Source organism: Podarcis raffonei, chromosome 7 (genome assembly GCF_027172205.1).
Source record: "Podarcis raffonei isolate rPodRaf1 chromosome 7, rPodRaf1.pri, whole genome shotgun sequence".
NCBI lineage: Eukaryota > Metazoa > Chordata > Lepidosauria > Squamata > Lacertidae > Podarcis > Podarcis raffonei.
In genome coordinates, this window is record NC_070608.1 from 81,218,571 (window position 1) to 81,243,365 (window position 24,795).

Consider the following 24,795-nt stretch of genomic DNA (forward strand, 5'->3'; position numbering starts at 1 on the left):
TCTGTGATGCTACTATTAAAGGCACAAATGCAGGAATATTAAAAGTAGCGACCCTGGCCTTGTCCGTTCTGTGCCTTGGGCATTCGGGCACCTCTGTAAGCTTTCCTCTTCAAGTGGCTCACTCTCTCATATGCTTTTATTGGCTTAGTCTGAGTGGTGGGCACTGAGAGTGGACTGCATTTCCTAACGTACTTCCCTGCCTCATTGTCCCAAACTTCAGTTTTAATGTTCTTGGCATCTAGAAGCAGGAGATGCTATTTCCCCTGACTAGCTTGTGAGAATTGTTGTACAGGATGGGAAATGTGAACGCTTTGAAGCACAAAATCTGGAAATCCTTTACAAAAGAAAGTTTGAGGTAGCCTAATGGGGAGTGTGGGGGTGCTGTGAGAAATCCCAAGGGGCTGACAGCTAAAAGCCTCAGCAGATTTGGAAGTAATTGGAGTAAGCTGGGAATGACAGCCTAACATGAATTCACTCCCATGCAGAGCTGCTGAACACCGTATCCAGAAACTGCTGCCAGAGTCAGAGATGCTATCAAGTTCCAGAAGAGCTTACGAAGCTTTATCTTCAGCAGAGGCTAAGAGATCCTTAAGTTTTGAAGGAGAAAACACAAAGGGCATTTTACTTGCTGTATATTAAAAGAATAGCCGGTGTTCAAATATATCATCATCTTTCTGCTGGGTGTTAATTCTAACAATATCAAAATGTACAAAAGAAGAGCAGGTGGTGTGTAGCTAATGATATCTTTTCATCAGAAAATTCATCATAATTTTATCTTTTCACCAGAAAATTTATCATAATTTTAACTTTTCATCAGAAAACTTATCATCCATAACTCATGATTATAAACCTATTAAAACTTGCAATTAATCATATCATGCTTAATACATCCATAGCTGCAGTTTAATTTGTTTTATGTCCGTTCCAATGCAATATAATGTCCAGATTTTTGTACTGGTGAAGCCAACATCTTCTAAACTTTTTGGTTTAAAATGTTGCAAAACAACAAATACATTATACAAAAATCACTGGCAAATTCCCCTTACTTCTTTGCATGCCTGCTACAGAATAGTAATTTATAAACTGGGTTATGCATCAGAAAGTCCATCTATACCATGATCCCTTAGGCAAAGCACCCGACGTCATTCTCAGACCACCCCAACCTGTAAAAAGAGGATAACAATATAAACCAACTTTGCAAGGGTCTTGTACAAATTGTTGGATAACGTCTATGAAGTGCTATGAATGTTGTAAAAGTGCCTTATAAATGCTAAATAATATTGCTGCATTGAGGACCTTCTAATATTTTATTTTACAATATAATTTATGACAAGGATAGAAGCTTACGGTAATATGACTGACGGATGTACCGTTCAGTGTGGTATTTTTCTTGAGCAGTGTAGCATGGGCCTAAGAACCTGCTTCCAGTTCATTAGCATTCTCTCCCCACCCCCAATTTCTGCCTCCAACAGTCTCTGGTCTGACTACAATATTCATTTTTCATGTATATAAGCTCAGGGATAAAGTCCTTTTTTTCCTTCTCTTCTCTTTACTTGCAGCCTGATCCTGCAGGCCGAGATATTTCTATTCTTCCCATTTTGGAGCACTGTGAAAACACTCACATGACCATTTGGCTTGGCATTGTTTATGCCTACAAAGGCCTACTCATGGTAAGTCTAAGGGTAAGTGTAGCTCAGAGCCAGTATGGTGTCATGATAGAATGATGGACTAGGGAGTGCAGAGACCTAAATGAAAATCCCCACTTGGCCATGAAGCCTACTGGGACACTTTCAGTTTTAATAATGTTGTCCTAAAATGGCTAAAAGGGTGGTGCTGTGGGTTAAACCACAGCGCCTAGGGCTTGCCAATCAGAAGGTCGGCGGTTTGAATCCCCACGACAGGGTGAGCTCCCGTTGCTCGCTCCCTGCTCCTGCCAACCTAGCAGTTCGAAAGCACGTCAAAGTGCAAGTAGATAAATAGGTACCGCTCCGGTGGGAGGTAAACGGCGTTTCTGTGCGCTGCTCTGGTTCGCCAGAAGTGGCTTAGTCATGCTGGCCACATGACCCAGAAGCTGTACGCCAGCTCCCTTGGCCAATAAAGCGAGATGAGTGCTGCAACCCCAGAGTCGGCCACGACTGGACCTAATGGTCAGGGGTCCCTTTACCTTTACCTAAAATGGCTAAAATGTTAGGTTGCTATTTTGCTCAAATGAAATTAAAACCCAAAGTTGTAATGGTAATGTAGATAGAGACTACGGACTCTTCCCTCATGAGGAAGAAGTTGAGTGAGCCATTTATCATCACGTATTCCATACTCTCCCGTGTCATTGATAAGCATGGGTTGGCGTCTGTCTTGAAATGATGACAGCCTTTTAAGTGCCCTGCAGCCAGCTGAAGAAGTAGGCTGTAACCTCTGAGAGTTGATGCCATGTTCTTATGGGTTACTAGCAAAAAAAAATGCTGATTGATAAATATTTTAAATAGCTCCAGCTTAATACAAATGCCCCAGTATATTTAAAGTAGCAAGTGCAATTCTTTTAAAATAAATGAGCCTTTTAACCATTTATCATAATTAAGCCTTTTTACCAATACCAAACAAGTTTATCTCCCATATCATCTCTCCTAGCCATAAGAGAAGACCCAGGAGATGTGGTAGTTTATGTGCCCCACGCTTGCACCCACATCACTCAATATCTCACCTGTAATTCATGCCCAAGTGGTTAGGAGGTGGGTCATGTAATTATATACCTCACAAGCAACCGCCCCTCCCCCCCCAATTAAATTAAATACTAGTGGGCTAAAGCCAGCCACAGCTAAATAGTTTCAGTTATTTCAATGAGAGGTAGAGTATGGGATCACTCGGTGGACGTTAAATGTGCTTAACTTTGCCTGGATCTCGCCCTGTCTTGCATTTGTCAACATAAGCTGCTTAAAGCAGAATGCAGATAGAAATAGAAACAGAACTCTTTTGATGTCTGGTATGCAAACCTATCACTGTGCTTATTGTGTTAACAATCATCACTTCCTTCTCTCTTTCTAATTTCAGCTATTTGGTTGCTTTTTGGCTTGGGAGACTCGAAATGTGAGCATTCCTGCTCTGAACGACAGTAAATACATTGGCATGAGTGTTTACAATGTGGGCATCATGTGCATTATTGGAGCTGCTGTTTCCTTTCTCACACGGGACCAGCCCAATGTTCAATTCTGCATTGTGGCACTAGTCATTATATTTTGTAGTACTATTACGCTCTGCTTAGTCTTTGTTCCTAAGGTAAGCACATTGACTCATTATGGGTCTGTTATCTGCATATAATTTTTGTAGGACTATTAAATTCACTCCTGCACTGGGAAATTCTCCTGCACAAGCCCCACTGAACTGAACTGGAACAGCAAAAGGACATGGTTGCTCACTGGATTGTGCCCATGATTCTTAAAGCGTAAGTTGAGAGCCAGCGTGGTTTTAGTGGTTACAGTGTTGGACTAAGACTGGTGAGACTCGGGTGACGCTTATAGGGTGGCTTTGCACCAGTCACAGCATCTCTCAGCATAATCTGCCTCTCAGGGTGGTTGTGAGAATAGAATGAGGGAAGGGGTCCACATCTGCCATCTTGAGTTCCATGAAGGAAAGGTGAAATATCACCTTCTTAAGGATATGCAGTTATTCCGTCAGGTAGTTTCCCTGGTCCCTCCATATCTTGATTAGACAGAAAGCTACTTCTGTCTAGAACTGACAGAGCAAAGCTTTCTCTAGGGCAGTATCACTTGTGGGGACTGGTTATCTATGAATAAATTATACATAAGAATCTAGATGTCAGAGAGAAGTTTCTTTTAATACTAAGTGGGTTAAACCACAGAGCCTAGGACTTGCCGATCAGAAGGCCGGCAGTTCGAATCCCCGCGACGGGGTGAGCTCCCATTGCTCGGTCCCAGCTCCTGCCAACCTAGCAGTTCGAAAGCACGCCAAAGTGCAAGTAGATAAAGGTAAAGGTAAACGGCGTTTCCGTGCGCTGCTCTGGTTCTCCAGAAGCGGCTTAGTCATGCTGGCCACATGACCCAGAAGCTGTCTGCGGACAAACGCCAGCTCCCTTGGCCTATAGAGTGAGATGAGCGCCGCAACCCCAGAGTCGGCCACGACTGGACCTAATGGTCAGGGGTCCCTTTACCTTTACTTATTTGTAATACAGTCGTACCTTGGATCCCGAACGCCTTGGTACTCAGACGTTTTGGCTCCTGAACGCCGCAAACACGGAAATGAGTGTTCCAGTTTGCAAATGTTCTTTGGAACTCAATGTCCGAAGGAGCTTCCACGGCTTCCAATTGGCTGCAGGGGCTTCCTGCAGCCAATCAGAAGCCGTGCTTTGGTGTCCGAACATTTTGGAAGTCAAACAGACTTCTGGAACGGATTCCGTTCAACTTCCAAGGTATGACTGTAATACAATATATAAATATATAGATGTGAATATTTATAAAAGTATACATACAGAAATAGCCAGCATTATTAGATACAAAAATTATATCACATAGGGGTTTACTTCATCCTGCATTTTCCCATTCCAGTAAAAAAAGGGGGGCAAAGCAAACTCCATTTTCAATTAAAAATATTGTTGCTTTGAATCCCTTCCCTAACCATATTTGTAGCTTTAACTATTTGGGCTTTACCCCAGATTTTAATTGATCGTTCCTCTATCTTTGCCATTCCTGGATATTTCCATGCCTGAGCTATGGCTATTCAGGATGCAGGAAGTAAATGAAGGATCACTTCCTGATCCTTTCAGGGAAAGGTTTCTAGCCTGGCCTTATCCTTGACATGCTGGCTTTGGGGGTTTGTTATTCAGTCGTGAGCCCCCACCCGTAATCTTTGGTGTTATAGCTGGGACACACCTCAGGGAGAGCTAGCTCTAAGAGACAGCAGACGCAGCACGAATAATGGGCAGAGAAAGTGCTCAGGCACAGAGCTTTAAAGCACAGACCTGTGCCTAGAAACATGGTGCAAAAAGACGTCTGGGTGGGCCCTTAGGAACGTGACTCCACAGCTCTGCCCCACCACACAATGTCGCTAGAGAGAGCCGTGGTGATTTCCCATTATTGTGAAAGATCAGGTTTTCACAATTAACATTGCTGTTAGCTTACTAAATTGGATTATATTTTATCCATGCATGGGCAAATTATTTAAAGGCTGAGATGAATACTTCTACTTCATATCCTAATGTTGTGGCTCAGGTGCTAGACCAGCCTGAAAACAGTGATGGGCTGGATATGGGCCAATAAATTGATGCCGAGTCCTAATAAGGTTGAGATGTTATGTGTTCCAAGATATTGACTCCGGGAGGTGGGAATATGGGCAGGGCTGCCTTGCCCTGGAAGAAGCAGGTCTATATTTTAGGAGTACTCCTAATATACATATCAATATTGATAGATAGACCCACTCCATTCTTTAATTGTAAATTGTTTAAACTAATTTTAATATTGTCGTTTTACATTGTTGTAACCTGCCGTGAGGTCTTATAGTGAAGGGTGTGTAATAAACTTTAATCAATAAATAATAATGAATGTACAAAGTCCATCTACTTTGGGTTGAAACACTTAACCACATTGGCATATGAATGGAATTTTCTAATCTCTTTGGCCAAAGTTTAGTAAATTATGGTATCCCAATACTGAAGAAGGGAACTCTAAAAGGAGAAATGGAATTGGATGTGTGTGTTTAAAAGTTGTTTTCAGATCCCTTCAAATATTACCTTCCAGGGGAGGTTTGGAAGCCACAGGCATCATTTCTGCATTTCACCAGTAATGTCAGAAATCTGTGATTCCTAGGAGAAGTCTAGTTTCCTGGAGGTTTGACACTAGTGTGGGAAGAAGCCATATCAGCAGCCCCTTACACATTATTTTGAGCTTCTAACATTAGCTAAGTAGCACGTTAAGGTGCCTTTGCTAAATTATGGGAAGTGGTTAAATAGTTTTAGCTCACATGGATGATAAAATTGGCAAGGTGCTACTGAAGACTATGTCTCAAATCCAGCATTACACATTTGAATGCACGTTCAATGAACATTTTTTTGGGCACAGATACACAAAAATAAAATGAGATATTCTTCAACTTTCAGCTAATCACACTGAGAACAAATCCAGATGCTGCCACCCGAAACAGAGGACTCCAGTTCACTCAGAACCAGAAGAAAGATGACTCAAAAACATCCACGTCAGTCACCAGTGTCAACCAGGCCAGCACATCGAGGTTGGAAGGTCTACAGTCAGAAAACCACCAGCTGAGAATGAAAATAACAGAGGTATTGCTAAGTGTGTGTTCTGGGTTAGACTGTTCTGTCTTGCAGGCATTGCATGTATTCTCAATTTGCGAGGCCATCAAGCTATCTGAAACTCGAGAGTCAAAACAGGTGAGGTACTCTCGATGTTTTGCTTTTCGCTTAGAAGCAACTGTGGGACCCATATTGGATCCAGTACAGGGCAGGAGTGTGGAGGGAGTTTGACCATTTCTCCTATCTAAATTGCTTTTCCCCCGATGATGCTCTCACTGTGGTGGGGAAATGCTCTGTGTTTGCAGCAAAAAAACCCCTTAATTTCACATATACGCTCCTGGAGGGGTCAAACTGGCAGTGGCTGACCAGGAACAACACCTTGACGTTGTAGCAGTTGTAGCTCAATGAATATGTTGACCCAGTGTGAGGTGGCTGTGAAAAAGATGGATTCCATGCTACGGATCATTGGGAAAGGAATTAGAAATCAACTTGCCAGTATCATAATGGCACCATACAAATCTATGGTGTGACTGCATATGGAATGCTCTGTGCAGTTCTGATCGCCTTACCTCAAAAAGTTTATTGAAGAGAATAGAATTTGTGGGCATTCAACGAAGCTGAACAAAGTTTCGGGGCAGTGTGTTCTATGTTATAGCTGGAGCACCTGCTCTCACATAGCTGCTTATTAATTGGGGCAGAAAGTTAAGCACATTTGGATCCCACTGTTCTTACATCCCTCTTGCTGAACTCAGTGTGATGTAAAATACTGATTACACTCTAATTTAGCTTTACTCAGTGTTGGTGTCCCAGGACAGAAATAGGGAGAGGGGATCGCTATAGTATGAGTTTTACTGTCATCTCTCTGCTACGAACCTGTGGGTTTGATGTGAAAACTTCTGTTTTATCTCTTAGAAAAGATGATGCTTTCTCAGCTCACCTAGACCCTTTCATCTTAGATTAGAACATGTATTCTTTTTTAATTAGATCTGCCACCTTTTAAAGTATACTTGTTACGTAATTCTATCTCCTTTATTTATCCCTTTATGGAAGTGAGCTGTTTCAACGGCACTGCCTCCAAGTTTCTAGGCATGAGTGCAAACTACCTATTTGTTTCCATCCACCCAAAGGAAAGGATGCAGTCTGCCTTTTTCGTTGTTGCTGAAGGCACATTTGCAGATTCTTTAATTTCTAAAACAGCTCTTTTGCACCTAACTGCTCCTGCACAAAACAGCTGTATTAAAAACAGGTTCAGGAGGCCAGAAAAGAAAGGAAGCAGCTGCTTTTCACGTGTGCAACTCCAAATCCTGATTTAGAGCAACACATATATACCAGAGTTGCACAAAATAGCACTAAAAAAAGGGTGCTGTTTTGTGCAAAGCTTGTAATTCAAAAATAAATTAAAAAGGTGTGTACATACCTGCATACAAATACCTGTTTGCATACCTGAAACAGACCTCAGGCTTCCTGGCCTGGAGCACACAAACACACATTTTTGACTGCTGTTTTGTGAAAATTTGGTAATTGAAAAACTTGTATTTCATAATTAAAAATGGAGGTTTAAAAAGGTGTGTGTGCACAGGTAAGCAAATGCCAACTTGCCCACAGCGGACCTCAGATTTCTGGAACTTATGGTGGGCAAATAATAACTAATTCAAGAGGGTGGAAAACAACCCTCTGTAAAAAATACTTTCCAACAAGCACTGCCCACTAGTATGGAGAAGAAACATTTGAATGGATTTCAGAGGCATAAAACTGAAAGGACTCTTACGTGCATGCAACAGCATAAATGGGCACATGCAAGCAGTGGCTCATGTGCTCATTAAGGCCCTACTGTGGACAGAGGCAGAGACTGCTACTGCCATTTCTTTCCACTGCTGTCACCAAGATGAGGGAGAGGGCAAGTGAGAGTCAACCTACACATGATGTGCAGAATGTTCCTTCTCATCGTATTTGCAAACATGAATGAAAAAGTGCTTTATGGAAGGGATGCTTTTTTGGGGAAATCTCTGGACTTAATGACTGCCTTATCTCCTCCATTTTTGGAACCTGGACAGAACATAGACTCATTATTGTGGCCGAACCCCCCAGGAGATGCACGCTTTGCCAAAATCCTGGCCTCCGGATGAGGTGAGCGACAGGAGTTCTGTTTCCTCATAGGACAGCCAGGAAAGAAGATAGAGAACAAAGTGCAGCAAGTTTCTTATGGGACAGGAAATCCAGGCCTGACGTTTTCCTTTAGAATCAACCCAGTGAACACTGTTTTAAAAACACGAGCTGGCGATACAGGCTGTGTGTGCTGAAGGATTTCAAACCTCGGAGCGTTATTTCTATTTTATTTTTACTTCAGAGGGAGCATGCTCCCCTTTATGGTTGAAAATTTGTGAGGAGGTGGAATACTGCAAAACGCATCAGAGCAAAGCTGTGACACTTTAAAAGTTGAGAAATGTGCTCTGTTCCTCACACGGAGGAGCATTTGAGAGAGGTGTTCAGGAGCATCACAGGAAAAAAAGTATCTGCCTGTGCCCTAGAAAGATTTCTCAGAGCAGAATAAAAGAGAGCTCTGAGAGATTTCTTAAGAAGTCGTTTTCTTTTGAAGACTTATGACTGTTCAGAATTGAAAGGGCTTACTATGGATGACAGATGACACAGGATTCCAAAACAGAATCTCTGTGCGATGAGAAGCCTTTGGGTGTCTGTTGCAGCTCTCAGTTCTGTCAGCTGCTACAGTCACCTATGAAGCATCCTCGCAACCTTTTCTCAACGCCATTGACCAGCATCACCCTTGATGTTTCCCATGCCTCTAGAAGTTGGCTACTATTGGAGCAAATGAACCAGGTGGTTGGCAGCAGCACTGCAAGAGGGATCTCAATGGGTGCACCAAAATGACAACTGCAAACAAGCGCCAAAACTGGCACTCGCCTACAATTATTATTCTTTTAAAAGGCATGGCCTTATCAGTAGACTTGCAATCTAATAAACATGACAAATGATGAAAAGGAATTCATCAGTGTGGAGGGAGTAACATCTGGGGGCATCATTGAGAGTTGCTGCTTTTGGCACACACAGGCTGAGGATGCATTTGGTACCAATAGGAAATTAGCTACGCACAAACAATAAAAGCACACACTCAAAGTGTAGTTATATGAGTGTTTTAATACATGGGGGGGTTACATTGTGTGCTGTGTTTCCCCTACATTTGGATACCATGTGCAAAGGGGTCCATTTTTTCCAGTGACACATCTGTAGACACCCTAGCAGTCAGCGGCACCATCTTCGTAAGCACTTTGGGGGAGCCCAATGTGACGTGCCCACGTTTGTGATGTTGCATGATGTCCTGACATTGCTCTGTGCCCAGTCTCAATAATGAGCCCCCTAAAATAATAATTTGGGAAAGGAGAATGGGACGACAGAGGACGAGATGGTTGGATGGTGTTCTCGAAGCTACCAGCATGAGTTTGACCAAACTGCGGGAAGTGGAAGACAGGAGGGCCTGGCGTGCTCTGGTCCATGGGGTCACGAAGAGTCGGACACGACTAAACAACAACAACAAAATAATAATTAAGGGGCCCCAAAATGCTTTAGCCCCCTGGAGCCGGCACCTATGGCATCAATGAATAACAGAGGACACTTTTGCCTGTCTAGGTGTCCAGGAATGTGTTAGAAGAAATAACTACAACCTTTATGCATGATTGGAAGGGAACCCCACAGAGGAGAAAAATAACTTTGGTCCATGAGATTGCAAGAAAAGTTAATGAAACCTGCTTACAAAATATGTTAATGCTGTTGTAACATGCTTTTCTTTTAACAGTTGGACAAAGCTTTAGAAGAAGTCACTATGCAGCTTCAAGACACCCCTGACAAGACAACATATATTAAGCAAAACCACTATCAGGAGCTCAATGACATCCTCAGTATACGGAACTTTACAGAAAATAAAGGTAGGGAACAACAACAACAACTTTATTATTTATACCCCACCCATCTGGCTGGGTTTCCCCAGCCACTCTGGGCAGCTCAGAGCATATATCAGAACAGACTAAAAGATCAGACATTAACAACTTCCCGATACAGGGCTGCCTTCTAAAAGTCAGATAGTTGTTTATTTCCTTGACATCTGGTGGGAGGGCGTTCCACAGGGCGGGTGCCACTACCAAGAAGGCCCTCTGTCTGGTTCCCTGTAACTTCACTTCTCACAGTGAGGGAACCGTCAGAAGGCCCTTGGAGCTGGACCTCAGTGTCCGGGCCAAACAATGGGAGTGGAGACGCTCCTTCAGGTATGCTGGGCCAAGGCTGTTTAGGGCTTTAAAGGTCAGCACCAACACTTTGAATTGTGCTCAGAAATGCACTGGGAGGCAATGATGTTCCTTTAGGACTGGTGTTATATGGTCCCTGTGCCCACTCCAAGCCACCAGTCTAGCTGCTGCTTTCTTGATTAGTTGTAGTTTCCGGGTCACCTTCAAAGGTAGCCCTACGTAGAGCGTATTGCAGTAATCCAAGCGGGAGATAACCAGAGCATGCAACACTTTGGTGAGACAGTCTGTGGGCAGGTAGGGTCAGTCAGCTAGCATTGTATGCATGAGGCATTCTGGGATGGAGTGAAGCAGATTTGACAACAGATAATTTGTCAAAACCATATTTTCTCCTTTTTCCATGTTTCTCCTATTTCCTTTTCCCTGTCTAGGATATACTCCAGTAAATGAAATACTGGCAGTGGGTGTTTAGCATCATGAGGAGACATGAGGAGTGTTGATTGGGAGTGGGGAAGAGAATCTGGACCTCCAGCTTTCTAATGTTAACCATACGGACATAGGTTTCTCTTAAACCACTGTCAACTCTTCTATAAACCACTACATATTTACTACCTCCATTAACAAGCATAGCTATGTGACCTGTTGCTGCATACCTAACACAGAACCTAGGAAGGAAACACCAGGTTTTCACTAGACATTGTCCACACACTCAAAACTTAGCTTCACCTTCATGAAATATGAAAGATGAGCTTCTTAGGCAGCACCCACTGTCACCATTTTGGAAGGGGGGGGGCGTTGCGCCTTTGCAGAATTGCAGAGTACATAGTTTCCTGGTAACTTAGCAATGGCAGAAAGTACCATATTGGCCTGAATATAAGCCTCACCTTCCCCCCAAATTCCAACTGGAAAGTTAAAGTGCGGCTTAAATTTGTGACCTTACAAAAATTGGCTTTTACGATATCACTGCTGACATAAGGTAAAATGGAACGGGTGTGAATGCCTGCAGAATTTTAAGGGAGTGGCTTATATTTGAGTATTGACTTTTTCTCTCTCCCCCCCTGAATTTTAAAGTTGCAGCTTATATTTGGGTGTGGCTTATATTTGGGCCCATACAGTATAGAAGAATTGGTGGTGAGAGAAACTGAGAAGTTGATAGGCTCTGGAGGCATTTTATAGACAAGGGAGAGACTGTTGTCAGTCATATGAACATTGTAGTTAATGAGGTCACCAGCATTGTTTTTTCCCAATTGATCAGAATTTTATTGATTCCCCAACCCAAACCGCCATGTAGTTTGATAAGATTCTACATTGATGTAGCTTCTTAGGGACTGTGCAGCATGTGGGTGCCATAATCAAAACTTCAAAACAGAAGAAGACTGTGTGTGGTGTCCACGTTTGCTCATTCACACTAAGCCATGGTTTGGCTTAGTGTTACGTGTGAACCAGGCCATAGCAATCTCCCAAACTGGCAAAGTTTTACAGCTGACTGGTGTATGAAAGTCTAAAATGGGGGAGTACAGTTTGGAATTGCTGATCTGCAGCCACTTTCTCTTCTCTCCTACCGATCTGAAACAGCAAAATGTGAGCCTCATCGAACAGGCCTCACGTGACTCTAGTATACTGATCTCTGAAAAGAAATGTCTGTATCTAGCTAAGATAGCCAGCCTCTAGAAGCCATTTTGGGGCTTCTCTGTGCATCTGCGTCTTTTCTTCCCTACATAGCAACTCCATATGCTTTAAAGGTAAAGGTAAAGGTACCCCTGCCCGTACGGGCCAGTCTTGACAGACTCTAGGGTTGTGCGCCCATCTCACTCAAGAGGCCGGGGGCCAGCGCTGTCCGGAGACACTTCCGGGTCACGTGGCCAGCGTGACATCGCTGCTCTGGCGAGCCAGAACCGCACACGGAAACGCCGTTTACCTTCCCGCTAGTAAGCGGTCCCTATTTATCTACTTGCACCCGGGGGTGCTTTCGAACTGCTAGGTTGGCAGGCGCTGGGACCGAGCAACGGGAGCGCACCCCGCCGCGGGGATTCGAACCGCCGACCTTTCGATCGGCAAGCCCTAGGCGCTGAGGCTTTTACCCACAGCGCCACCATCTAATGCCCTGAATTTTGGAATGGGGGTGAAATATTCAAGTAGCCTTTCCTTTCTTGTCAGCGGGTATTACCAAGGGCTCCTGGGCAAGTCCAGAAACAGGGGCACTCCTTCTCCTGCCTTGTTAGAGTAAATTGGGGGAGGGGAATATTTTTTTTTAAGTGAGCCTGGTTTACTTTGGAAATCTTTTAAAGGGTAGCTGGTGACAGGACAGAATGTTTATCTATGCAGAGTTACTTTGAATGTGCGTTAAAATAGACAATGCCGCTGTAAATAGATCTGAGGTTTTTGGGGCGAGGGAATAATGAACTTTATTTTAATGTGACACGGTTTCAGATAAAGGGGCTGTGTAGTACTGTGATGGTTCATGCAGCAGACAGAATGATCAGAAACCTGACATGTAGGTAAATAACAAGGCATCAGAAGAACTGTCACTGTTAAAGGAGGGAGTTGAAACTCACATGTCCATTGGCAAGGATTAAGGCCGTTTTACTTTAGAACCTGTTCGCTCCTGGGTAATTGTGCAGTTTCACAAATTGTGCCTCCAGTTGCGGGACTGCTGTCTGCAGTGGCCTCCAGCAATGCAGCCTTGTTCGAAATTAGGTAAAGGTAAAGGGACCCCTGACCATTAGGTCCAGTCACAAATGACTCTGGGGTTGCGGTGCTCATCTCGCTTTACTGGCCGAGAGAGCCGGTGTACAGCTTCCGGGTCATGTGGCCAGCATGACTAAGCCGCTGCTGGCGAACCAGAGCAGCATACGGAAACGCCGTTTACCTTCCCGCCAGAGCGGTACCTATTTATCTACTTGCACTTTGTGCTTTCGAACTGCTAGGTTGGCAGGAGCAGGAACCGAGCAACAGGAGCTCACCCCATCACGGGGATTCGAACCGCCGACCTTCTGATCAGCAAGCCCTAGGCTCTGTGGTTTGTTCTAAATTACAAAATGCTTAATGGTGCTTTGGTGGGATTTTGTTTTTCTGTCTAGCTGGTTGAAAAATAAATGCCTTTTTTTTTATTGCTATAGGACCATCAGGGTGCATGGCGTAGAGAAGAGGTATTGGGAGTCACACAGAACAAAGCAGGAAGTGGCCCTAGTTAGCTGCCAAAGGTGTTGCTTATAGCCCTTTGGGAGCAGTGGAGTCCAAGAGTGAGATTGTGTTTGGTTTGCAGCATTTGGAACAAGCCCAGGATTTGAGACATATTTCTAAACATAGAAATGTCTAGGTCTTGAATAATTCAGCTGTGTTTTCCTAGGAGAGAGAAGGAAGAGTGCTGTTTTGACTTTGGGTCTTATGTCTTCAAGCTGTCTGCTTGCTTTAAGGTCTGGGAGATGCAGAGGTTCCTGAGGGTAGCACTGCAGCCACCATTGCCACCAAAGAGAGGAGGGAAGGCATTAAAACAAGGTGGGGGGGAGGAAATAAAGTTCCAGGGAAGAATTTATCTCCTCCATTCAGCAATTGATGTGTTGGCTTCGCACACCTTCCTAGCAGAAAGTCACAATAAGCTCAATGGCTCATACTCTGCATAATTGGCATCTGCCTGTCTTGAGAGACAATGGAGTGAGCTTCCAGGGGTGAAGTCAAGCAGCTGTGTTAGCAGCACCAAAGCGACCTTGCCAGCATGCATGCCTGGGCAGTGTGTATGGAGGTCTTGGGCTGCCCAGACAACAGGACCCCTCTCTCAGCCTCACTGATGCGGTCCAAAGGAAAGCAGAGCAATACGTTTGGCAACAGGTTGGTGGCAGGAGTTGCCGGAAGGAGGTGTACAAGTTGCCAAGCAACGGTCTTCGGGACTGCACTCAGATTTGTGTAGGATTTGCTCCTTAGCTTTTTCTTCTCCCAGAGATACTGTTGTGTATTGCTGTGTGCAAAGGATCAGATCTTCATCCAGTCACTTGTACAATAGCAATTTCGTTTTGGGTGGTGGCAGGAAAGACAGACAACCTGCTTTTTGGAACTGGGAACAGAGAAGAAGTGACAATGTCCCTCCAGAATTTCTCACCAATGGAGAGATTTGCTAGTAATTGGGGGTGCAAGTAAAAGCATGTATGTTTCAATGTGTTTAAAATCTAATTGATGGTTGAGGATATTATTGGATGCTGTGAACTAACCATCTGTTGTCAGGGTCATATTTTTATATTTTGCATTATTTTAATACATCTAATTGGTCTGGGGAAACCCAGCCAGATGGGCGGGGTATAAACAATAAAAATTTTAATTATGTATTATTTTTTAATGGTATGTTTCTTAGCTATCACAAGAATTCAGTAGATTCACTAAGTAAGTTTAGAAGCACTGTGGTAGATTACAGAATCATCCTTGCAACTCTGGAAAAATAAATTTACTTCGGAAAAATGATAATATAAGACACTTTCCTCCCTTTTTCTAGATGGTGAAAAGGCTGTATTGAAAAACCACCTTGATCAAAACCCGCAAGCCCAGTGGAATACGACAGAGCCCTCCAGAACGAGCAAAGACTTTACAGAAGATATCAATTCCCCAGAACAGTAAGTAGCATGGTTCTTTCTTGTTACATGGTCACAAGAACTGAGGTTGCTTCCTCAGTCCTTAGCATTTTTTGTTAAATCTGTGCATCGCTTACTTACAAAATTATGTCTCAAAGGATCCTTTGAGATACAAGCTAACAGTTGTCGCTGTGCCCTTGGTCTTTCTCAGTAAAATGTTAATCATTCGAACACATACATATTTATGGCAAGATTTAGTAAAACAAAATCTTTTGTAATTTGAGGGCCTTGTTAATGGTGCCCCCAGGCAACTCTGGAGACCTGAAGTGCTGGTTTTCAAGCATGGTGACATTTCTGTGTTCTGTTATGTACAAAATACTGCCTCACCATGAATGCTGGGCTTGGGTGGCTAGCAAGCAAGTATTTAGCTTTACAAATGAGCAAAGAAAGAGAAAAGCGAAGACCCAAGGCCTCACAGTGGTTTGTTAAGAAAGAAGCGGTATTATAACTTGGGTGTATTGCTTTTGCTCGTCCCATGGGCTATTTTGTCAGGCCACCCACTGGATTTATTTGTGGCTGTAAGGCATCTCACAAACAAGGGACACTTTGTCAATAGCCTGCTAGCAAAGCCTCGCTCCATTTCCTTCCTGTTTATCTTTCTCCTTTCTGCCTTTGCAGCATACAGCGTCGACTCTCCTTACAACTGCCCATTCTCCATCATGCCTATTTGCCATCAATAGGAGGGGTCGATGCCAGCTGTGCCAGTCCGTGCGTCAGCCCCAGCGCCAGCCCAAGGCACCGGCACGTGCCGCCATCTTTCCGTGTGATGGTCTCTGGCCTGTAGGAGGACCAGAGCTCCGTGAACTTGCTTTTGGTACTCAATGGCTGGACCGAACGTCTTGTGTGAAACTCTTGCCTTCTACATACTCTCTTACTCTTAGCACAGAGGAACTAGTTTTACGAGGCCATCGTCAAGGGAAGACCAGCTCCACTGCTGTGGGAAAGCATGTGAAGTGGAGAGGGTCACCCGGAGGTTTGATCTGTAGCCTTACTTGTGGACGTTTTTATTTCTTCCTGAGGAAAGTCACCAAACCCATGTTTCTTCCCAGATTTCTACAGAGGCCAGGGTGGCTGGGAAACATAGACTCGACAAAGAACAAAGACAAAAGAACCCCGCTCAAGTGTCACTAAACTTTATACGGCTGCTGAAAAATGTGGAGCCACGTGCAAAAAGTTAATTGCATCAACTGAGAGTTATATTAACTGAAATGGAAACACTTTTGTTTTGCAGGGATTTCATTCAGGTGCTGGAGGCACCGGCTAGGTGGGCCGACATTCATTTCTGGGACTACGTTCAGTGGGGAGGAGGAGACACTCTGAAACGGTTCTTCGGGTGTCATTGAGACTTTCACTTAGCCCAGCTCCACACATCTCAAGATACGCTTGGGATGGAGAATGCTTCAAGGGGGAAGCAGGTCCAGGGCCAGGATCTCAGAAAGGCTACCAGGTAGGGAAAACAAGATGCTATTTGCAGCCATTGCTTCCGATGCAAGGTTCCAGAGGTGGCCATCTGCAAACATACTGAAAACTAGGTCCAACAGCACAAGGCTGAGAATGGCTACGGAAGTCTTAATGTCACAGGATGGCTTGTCCCCCTCCCCAGAGTTTGCTTGATTTAAACCACAACATAATTACAGTACAGTTAATTTAGCAAGGCGGGGTGGGGGGTGGGATGTTTAGGCACCACTTTGCTGCTGCAGCTGAATTTTGCAGAGGCACAGATAGTATATACACAACCTTTGCTTCATATCTGCGTGTGTGACAGTGGTAGTTGAGAATAAGACAGTCTGAACCAAGTTCGCCTAATATGGGGTAGGGAATCCCCCTTGTCCTTTGAATTAGAAAACTAAAGGCAAGAAGTGACTTAAGTTTTTTGTAGAAGACATTTTTTATTTTTTAAAAAAATGGTCTCCCCCCGAGAAATCATGATTCAATCTACTCCCTCCCTAAAAGAGCAGCTGAATTCTTATCAGAGTGAAACAGCAGGAAGCTCAACTGAAATGTTTGAGTGATTCCATCACTAACTGATAGAGTTCTGATACAAGCATGTGCTGCCTGTCTGCTAGTGGTTCTGTGCAAGCCTGCAGTGATTAAGATTGTGCATGTGTGATCCAAAGATCTTTTCCACAATTACCTGAAACAGAGAATTTCAGTGGGATCCTTGCTGTGGGCACAGCACTCGCATTATTGAAGATACTGCATTCTCTGACGTTCTTATCGCTTATGTAGTTATAGGGCACTTTCCACATAACCCCAAGCACGGTGGAGTCTGCACTGGACTGGCATGGAAGCAAGGCCTAATCTTCCCCATTGCCTTACTGCATATAGGACGCTCGGAGCAAGCTAAGGCGCCTGCATTTCCATGCACCGACAAGTGTGCTTTTCAGCTGCTGGTACTCAACCCACCAAACACACTGTGAAGTACCACCAGTTGAAAAGCACTGCTCTGTGAAAAGGCCTCACCCACACAATCTTTAGATTGAGTGAGCCGGGCCTATTCATGAAGAAATGTGCTTATGTAAAAGCTCTTGTTCCTTCCCATGGCAAGCTGTGAGCAGGATATGCAAATCACGTGAATGGCGCAGAAGCAACATTCAGTGTGTGGCTGAGCGCTGGAGACAGACAAAAAACCCCAAGTGTTGTACCCTCCGTTGTCTCTGTTCATTATTATTTTTTAAGGGGGTAATGCTTCGAAACACTGCAACACCCGTGTGCCCAGAGATAACAGCATGATGAGAGAGAGATGAAATTACTGCCACCTTCATTTTTTTTCCAACCGTGTTGGAGTGGCCAAGGCTGGAGACAGCCAACTGGATGGCAATTTGGCATGCAACATTGGTGATACTGGCCAGCTGCCATTTCTAAATCTTGTACAGTAGTGCCTCACAAGACGAAATTAATTCGTTCCGCGAGTTTTTTCTTCTTGCGAGTTTTTCGTCTTGCGAAGCACGGTTTCCCATAGGAATGCATTGAAAATCAATTAATGCTTTCCTATGGAGACCGCCTTCAGACCAGGTCCGGGACAGCGGGGAAGACGCGCTGCGCTTCCCCGCTGTCCCCGGAGATTGTGGGGTTGGCAGTGGGGAGAAGGGCTCTTCTCCCCCCCACCAGCCTTCAGAAGAGGTCTGGGGACAGCGGGGAAGACGCACTGCGCTTCCCCTCTGTCCCCGGAGCTTGCGGGGCTGGCAACGGGGAGAAGCAATCTTCTCCCCGCCGCCAGACTTCAGAACAGGTCCGGGGACAGAGGGGAAGGCGCACTGCGCTTCCCCGCTATCCCCGGAGCTTGCAGGGCAAGCTTCGTCTTGGGAAGCAGGCCCATAGGGAAATGCGTCTTGCGAAGCAGCTAAGAAAACGAAAAACTCTTTCGTCTAGCGAGTTTTTCGTCTTCCGAGGCGTTTGTCTTGCGAGGTACCACTGTATTAATTAAGCTAGCACAATAGGGCAGTGTGTAGAGGGAAGGGTGTGTGTGTGTGTCCTGTTGTTACTGCACTGTCTTCTCTCATGCCATAGGAATGAATCTTTTTCCCACCAGTGTTCCCAGGATATAGCGTTTTAGTATCTGCATGAGAGAGAAGATAATATCAACCGAGTCACTGCGGATGCCCCTGCTCCCTCCTTCCTGATTATATTACCTTTGAAACACATGACGCTTAATCCACTGGGGGCATCACAGAATCTCTCCCTGCACACATTTCGTTGAGAGGTCATGGAGGCACCTGGAAGTGTTAGGATAACAGTGAGTAAGTCTACCGCACAGGGAGCAGGACACATCACTCGGTTTGAGCACTAACCACTGAAGGTGTCGTCTGGTGTGAGTGTGTGAGCGTGTATGTATGTGTGTTGCCAGTATTCTCTTAATTTATTAATAAACTTCATCAGGACTTTATTTAATACAAATAAATATTACTTTTCAAAAAAGAACAATAATACTGTATATAATGTATACACAAACATTTCTGTAGAAAATATTATTCCAACATAGCAGGAAACAAATCAAAAAAAAATTTCCAAAAAGTATTGGACTGTTGGCGGTGAGTGTGTGTCTGTAACTCTTTGTGAATACTGACCGTGTGCTGTTTCTTAGGTTTAAATCATGCAGTACATTCTTTGTCTCCAATGCAACTGTAGTTTCTCCCACAACATATATTTTTTTTAAATTTCCTGCAGATAATAAGGCCCACAAAAGTGACTATAGCTATTTAATGTTTCTGTTTTTTTTTATACTGCAGCAAAAATGTACTGTAAAAATTTATGACGAGCTATGCCCCAATGGCATTTTCCAACAATGATAGTGCACAAAATGCTTTAATCTAGACTGGAACTGTCAAAAATTATTTTAAAAAAAGAGAGAATACATGGAGAATTTCTTGTATACCCCTTATACTGCATGAAAACCAATTTTTAATAAATTGTTGCAAAAATCTGTTTTATTAATAAAATAGAGAAAACCTAATTACTACTTAGTGGTTCTCTTTCTTACAGATAACCCTTGTAAAATTGCAGGTACACACTGCTAGGACAGAAAAAAGCTCACTCAGGCCCCATTTGGTGAGTTAGGGAGCAATGGATCTCTTCCTGTATTACAGGCAAAGGCCTAGCTAGAGAGAAGTGGGAGGTGCCTCATAGTCCAGTGCCCTGGCCAAGCCTTTAGTCTAAGAAAAGACCCTGTCTTCCAGTAGACTCTGACCTAGACCACTCACGAGCAACAAGGAGAGAAAAGTACTGCAGCACAAAGTCCTGCAGAGCATTCAGTCAAGGAAGCAAACCTTTTCTTCTTCCCATAACTGCCTACATATGTGACCCTGTGGCTGTTCACTGGACTACAACTCCCATCATCCCTTGCCACTGGCAGTGTTAGCTGCAGGGCTGATGGAAGCTGGAGTCCAGCACTATCTGGAGAGCTACAAGTTCCCCACCCCTAGCCTAGAAGCTACTTTTTAGGATGATATCATGCACCATGAGGTCCTTACCATTCCCAGGGTGAGATCGGTTGGATACAGTGACTCTCCCGTATGCCGCCATGTTTCTGATCTCAACAGTCTGGTACTGGCGAGGGGACCTGCACAGAAAGATGGAATTAACAGTGAATGTGGCCTTTGTGTATTTTAACATATTATTTTTAGAATCATCTTGTTTCGAAGTGGGTAAAAGTGGCAAATTGTAAGCATTTCTGAACAGGGTTTTTGTTTTTTTAAAAAATAGCATGTATGAGCCCATGCTGTGTGCGACTTGTAGCAATTCTAAAGCTCCCTGTCAAATAGAAGGACATCTTGGGTTATAAATTCCAATATACCAGAAAGGGAAAAGGGACCACCCCAAAGAATTCAAGGCCCATCAAAAACCTATTAATTTGTCTACATTTGTTAAATCGATCAGCATCAGCCGCTTTTATGATGCTGTTTTCCATAAGGGAAGAGGTGCTATGGACTACAACTTCCTTTTAGGCTAACAGAAACATCATGGGATCTAAGTAAGTTGTGTATTGCCTTTGATGATTTTACAGCAGCCTTCGTTCTTAAAGACAACGTTTATGGGACAAACTGCAGCAAACCAATATTAATGAAATGTTACAGGTGTTAATAAGTATTTTGCATTGCAATGCAAATTGCTTGCTCAGATTTGTCCCCATCTACTTAATTGAATAGGCTTATACTTCCATGAGGGAAGAAACAACTATGGCAAAGATATTTCTCTCCATATATGTAGGAACTGAGATGCACTGTGTTAAATTATTTGAAGCATTGCCCAAGCTGAAGGTAGATGACATTGATGCTCCCAAACAGCAACAGAGTTACCAGAGATCTGCTTGCAAAGTTGGCAGCAGTGATCCCTGCAAACAACTCGATGGGAGTTGTCATAACCACATTGCAAGACATGGATATTCTCGGTTCTCCCATATCAGAGTTAGAAAATGTCTTAACTTTTGAGACATGTTTATTATGCCTTTCATAACAGTCAACAATAGCTGCATAGGAATTACAGTGGTACCTCGGGTTAAGAACTTAATTCGTTCTGGAGGTCCGTTCTTAACCTGAAACTGTTCTTAACCTGAGGTACCACTTTAGCTGATGGGGCCTCCTGCCACTGTGCGATTTTTGTTCTCACCCTGAAGCAAAGTTCTTAACCCGATGTACTATTTCTGGGTTAGCAGAGTCTGTAACTCGAGGTACCACTGTACTCAGCAAAGTGGATGATAGCTCCCTATAAATTGTCCAATAACACAGCGTCCCATTTCTTGGGCTGCAATCCAATACCTAGTTAACTGGAAATAAGCCCCCTTGATCTCAGTGGGACTAACGTCCGAGCAGACAGCACACACTGACTAAAAAAATATACTCAGGTTCCCAGTTGTTTTCCTAATGCGAGATGATATGAAGTTGCATTTCAACGTATGTTGCCCTGGTTTTTCAGACATTAGTCATGACCTCAGTGGAAGTTTAAAAAAATCAATGCTGCTTTCAAAACAACTCCCTGCATGTTTCTTCAGCACTCCTTCCCATTCACAAATGGATTTTCACTGTTCCTTTACAGGCGTGTTTTTCTTTTTTTTAAGTGGCTACTTCCCATGAGAAACTCTGGCCTCAGCTACCATTGCTTTTGAAACCGGTAAGACATCAGAACTGCCCTGCTGGATCAAACCTAAGGCTTACCTAGTCTGATATCCTGTTTCCCAATGTGACTAGCCAAATACCCATGAGCAATAGCCCTTTCCAGCTGCCATTTTTCAGCAATTAATGGCAGGCTCCCTCCAATCTTGGATGTAGGATAACAGACACAGAAAGCATTATCCTCCGTTAATTGTGAAGGGGTCTACACTGGTGGCCATAACTATTATTCATGCTTAGGAATTATTTCCAGAGGAAGAATGTAGCAGCTCCTACAAATACAAAGGTTGTTATCGTCTGGGGGAAGGGCAGGCTCAGTTTTTGCTGCGATGACAGAAAGAGGGAGTGAGACTAATGTGAGCATTGATTTCTTGATGAGGAAGTCAAGCCAACCCGTTTAAAAAAATGTAAGCTTAAATTATATATATGTAACACTAAAAATGCTCATGTGCCAGGACACATTTACAATGGAAGCTACTCACCCATTTTCTTGGCCTGAAGTGCCATTTTGTTCCGGTTCCATACACTGAATTGCCCAACTTGCAAAGGAGGACTGGCCATTCTTCTCCACCTCTTCGGCGCTCGCTTCTGATTTCATCCAGAGATAGGAATCCAAGCATTTCTCACTTCACCCTCCTTCAATGCCTTGCGATACCTGTCAGCACAGGCTTCAAAATAACCACTTGCTTGGCCGCATATCCCGGTGACTGGGTGTATTTTACTGGAAAAACTTAACAAGTATTAAAATTGCTTCCACCTCTAACCTCAGCAGATTGTTCCTAACAAGATGCAAACGTCTCGAAGGATCCTGGTTCATTTACACTGTGGCCTCAGAACCATGAACTGCCCCAGCTTCCTAAGGATGGATGACCTCATAGCGATGCATTTTCTGTGCCATTTTGCTTTATAAACATGTGAATATATGATGACTGACACGGTGTCAGACCCATTATTTTATCCAGCCTGGTGCTGTTTAAATCTGACAGAAATTCTTCAGGGTCTCGGGCAGAGGCAAGCTGGTGGTGCTTTACTTCTGAGCTCTCCACTTGAGACCCTTTAACTTAAGATACACAGGAGTGAATTGCTCTATTGCTGAGGTTTCAATTTTTTTAAAAAAAATCATGTCAATTTCTTTTTACAGAAGCAATATAGGAACGACTTTGTTAAGGAGATGTGTTGGACTTGGTTAAATTTTCAGCAATGCATTAGAAGCTCCCCAAAGAGGCTTTAAGATTTGCTTAAGCATAAAGGACAGAATGAGATATCAATCTCTGCTACAATTGCTATGCCACTGCTGCAAGCTTGATATCTGATCCACTTATAAGAAGGGTTTCTAAAATGACTGGGCTCACTTTCCTGGGGGGAAAAGAAGATTGCACTGGTTTTAACAATTAGTCTGAGAGTTTTTTAGTTGGCCGTGTGTAATATAGAGAAAAATTGACCCAGCACAAGCTATTTATGGAAAGACAACTAAAACCTTTCCCTCTCGGATTTCAGCACCACACAGGCAAGAGTCAACAAAAAGGCCAATGCCTTAATTTATTTTATCATAGGTAAGCTGCATTTTGCTTCCATGATGGAGCTTAAGGTGGTCTACATAAGGTGATCCCCCATCTGAACACTATCCATTAGATAGTGAAATGGCTGAAAATGAAGAAACTGTGCAGGTTACGGTAAAGGTAAAGGTAAAGGTACCCCGACCGTTAGCTCCAGTCGCGGACGACTCTGGGGTTGCAGCGCTAATCTCGCTCTTATAGGCCAAGGGAACTGGCATTTGTCCGTAGACAGCTTCTGGGTCATGTGGCCAGCATGACTAAACTGCTTCTGGCGAACCAGAGCAGCGCATGGAAACACCATTTACCTTCCCGCCAGAGCAGTACCTATTTATCTACTTGCACTTTGACGTGCTTTCAAACTGCTAGGTGGGCAGGAGCTGGGACCGAGCACACTAGTCCTATTCATTTTCCTCACACGATTGTGCATCACCACGCAAAGACTTTCAATAGTTGAAAAAGTTAGCCACTTTTAACAAAGAATCAGACAAATATTGTAAAATAGTGAATACAGTGGTACCTCAGGTTACAAACACTTTGGGTTACAGACTCCACTAACCTGGAAGTAGTACCTCAGGTTAAGAACTTTACCTCAGGATGAGAACAGAAATTACACAGCAGCGGCAGCAGGAGGCCCCATTAGCTAAAGTGGTACCTCAGGTTAAGAATGGACCTCTGGAACGAATTAAGTTCGTTACCAGAGGTACGTACCACTGTACCATACTCTCAGAAAAAACTAAATCTAATGGAACTGGAATCACGCAAGTTCCATGGCACAATAAATCTGATCTCAAGCCGCCGTGTTTAACACACATTATACGTAACAGAGAAGAAAAGTTACAAAGAATTTCAAAAGGTCATATAAATCAGGGGCACAGAACCTTTTTCATTTGGAGGGCCACATTTCATTCGGGGGGGGGGCGCACGCCTGTGGAGGGCAGGGAGAAAGGCTGTGAAGTGGACAGATCAATTAATGCAAATTTTACCTTTGTCCGATAGTCTAGTTGACAGGCATTCTCACACCCTTCTTTCTATCCTTAACCTAAGGAAACAAGAGGCATTATCAGAGTTCAGAGACACACTCCAGCTAGGCAAAAACAACAAAGGAAAGTGCAGAGGATGTGGCTGGGAAGGGCCATGGGAGAGTCCTAAGAGCCAACTAATGAGGTGCAGAGGGCAAAATGTAGCCCCTGAGCCTGATATTTTCCATCCCGACCAAAACGATTTAAAAACAAAAACCCTGCATTGGTTAAGGCTCAGGCACATTTAGAGACAAAGCTTTGTTGAGGCCCAGGCTAGAACCACGAATGAAAATGATGTTGAACACAATGGGGGGAATAGGCAATTTTAAACAGGAATGTAATTTCCGAGAAGGTAAAGAAGTGAGTCCGTTCTGCCCCAACCACTTCTGTTCTAGGGAGATGGTTATCTCAAGGAAAACGCTAGCGAAGGACAGCAATGTACCCGTGGAGAATAACCTTTTCGTGAGGGAAGGCCAATAGTAAACACATG

General features: G+C 43.8%; 1 protein-coding gene and 1 long non-coding RNA gene across 3 annotated transcripts in view; one reads left to right on the plus strand and one right to left on the minus strand.

Moving 5' to 3' along the window:
- The window catches only part of GABBR2 (gamma-aminobutyric acid type B receptor subunit 2), a 300,773-nt gene extending 284,445 nt beyond the window's left edge, over positions 1–16,328 (plus strand). Inside the window, exons 14-19 of one of the 2 annotated variants that reach the window (XM_053397182.1) lie at positions 1,560–1,682; positions 3,046–3,270; positions 6,104–6,286; positions 10,065–10,194; positions 14,990–15,107; positions 15,744–16,328. In XM_053397182.1, coding sequence (XP_053253157.1) covers positions 1,560–1,682; positions 3,046–3,270; positions 6,104–6,286; positions 10,065–10,194; positions 14,990–15,107; positions 15,744–15,909 — 945 coding nt within the window. In that variant the 3' untranslated portion in view covers positions 15,910–16,328. The remainder of the gene's footprint in view (positions 1–1,559; positions 1,683–3,045; positions 3,271–6,103; positions 6,287–10,064; positions 10,195–14,989; positions 15,108–15,743) is intronic. The other variant, XM_053397183.1, reaches the window with a different exon arrangement.
- On the minus strand, positions 5,502–19,836 carry LOC128417937 (uncharacterized). Its single transcript, XR_008331624.1, has 2 exons — positions 18,758–19,836; positions 5,502–6,265 (listed from the first exon to the last, which is right to left on the minus strand). It is a non-coding gene; the product is annotated as an uncharacterized LOC128417937 (long non-coding RNA).
- Between the last annotated feature and the right edge of the window lie 4,959 nt (positions 19,837–24,795).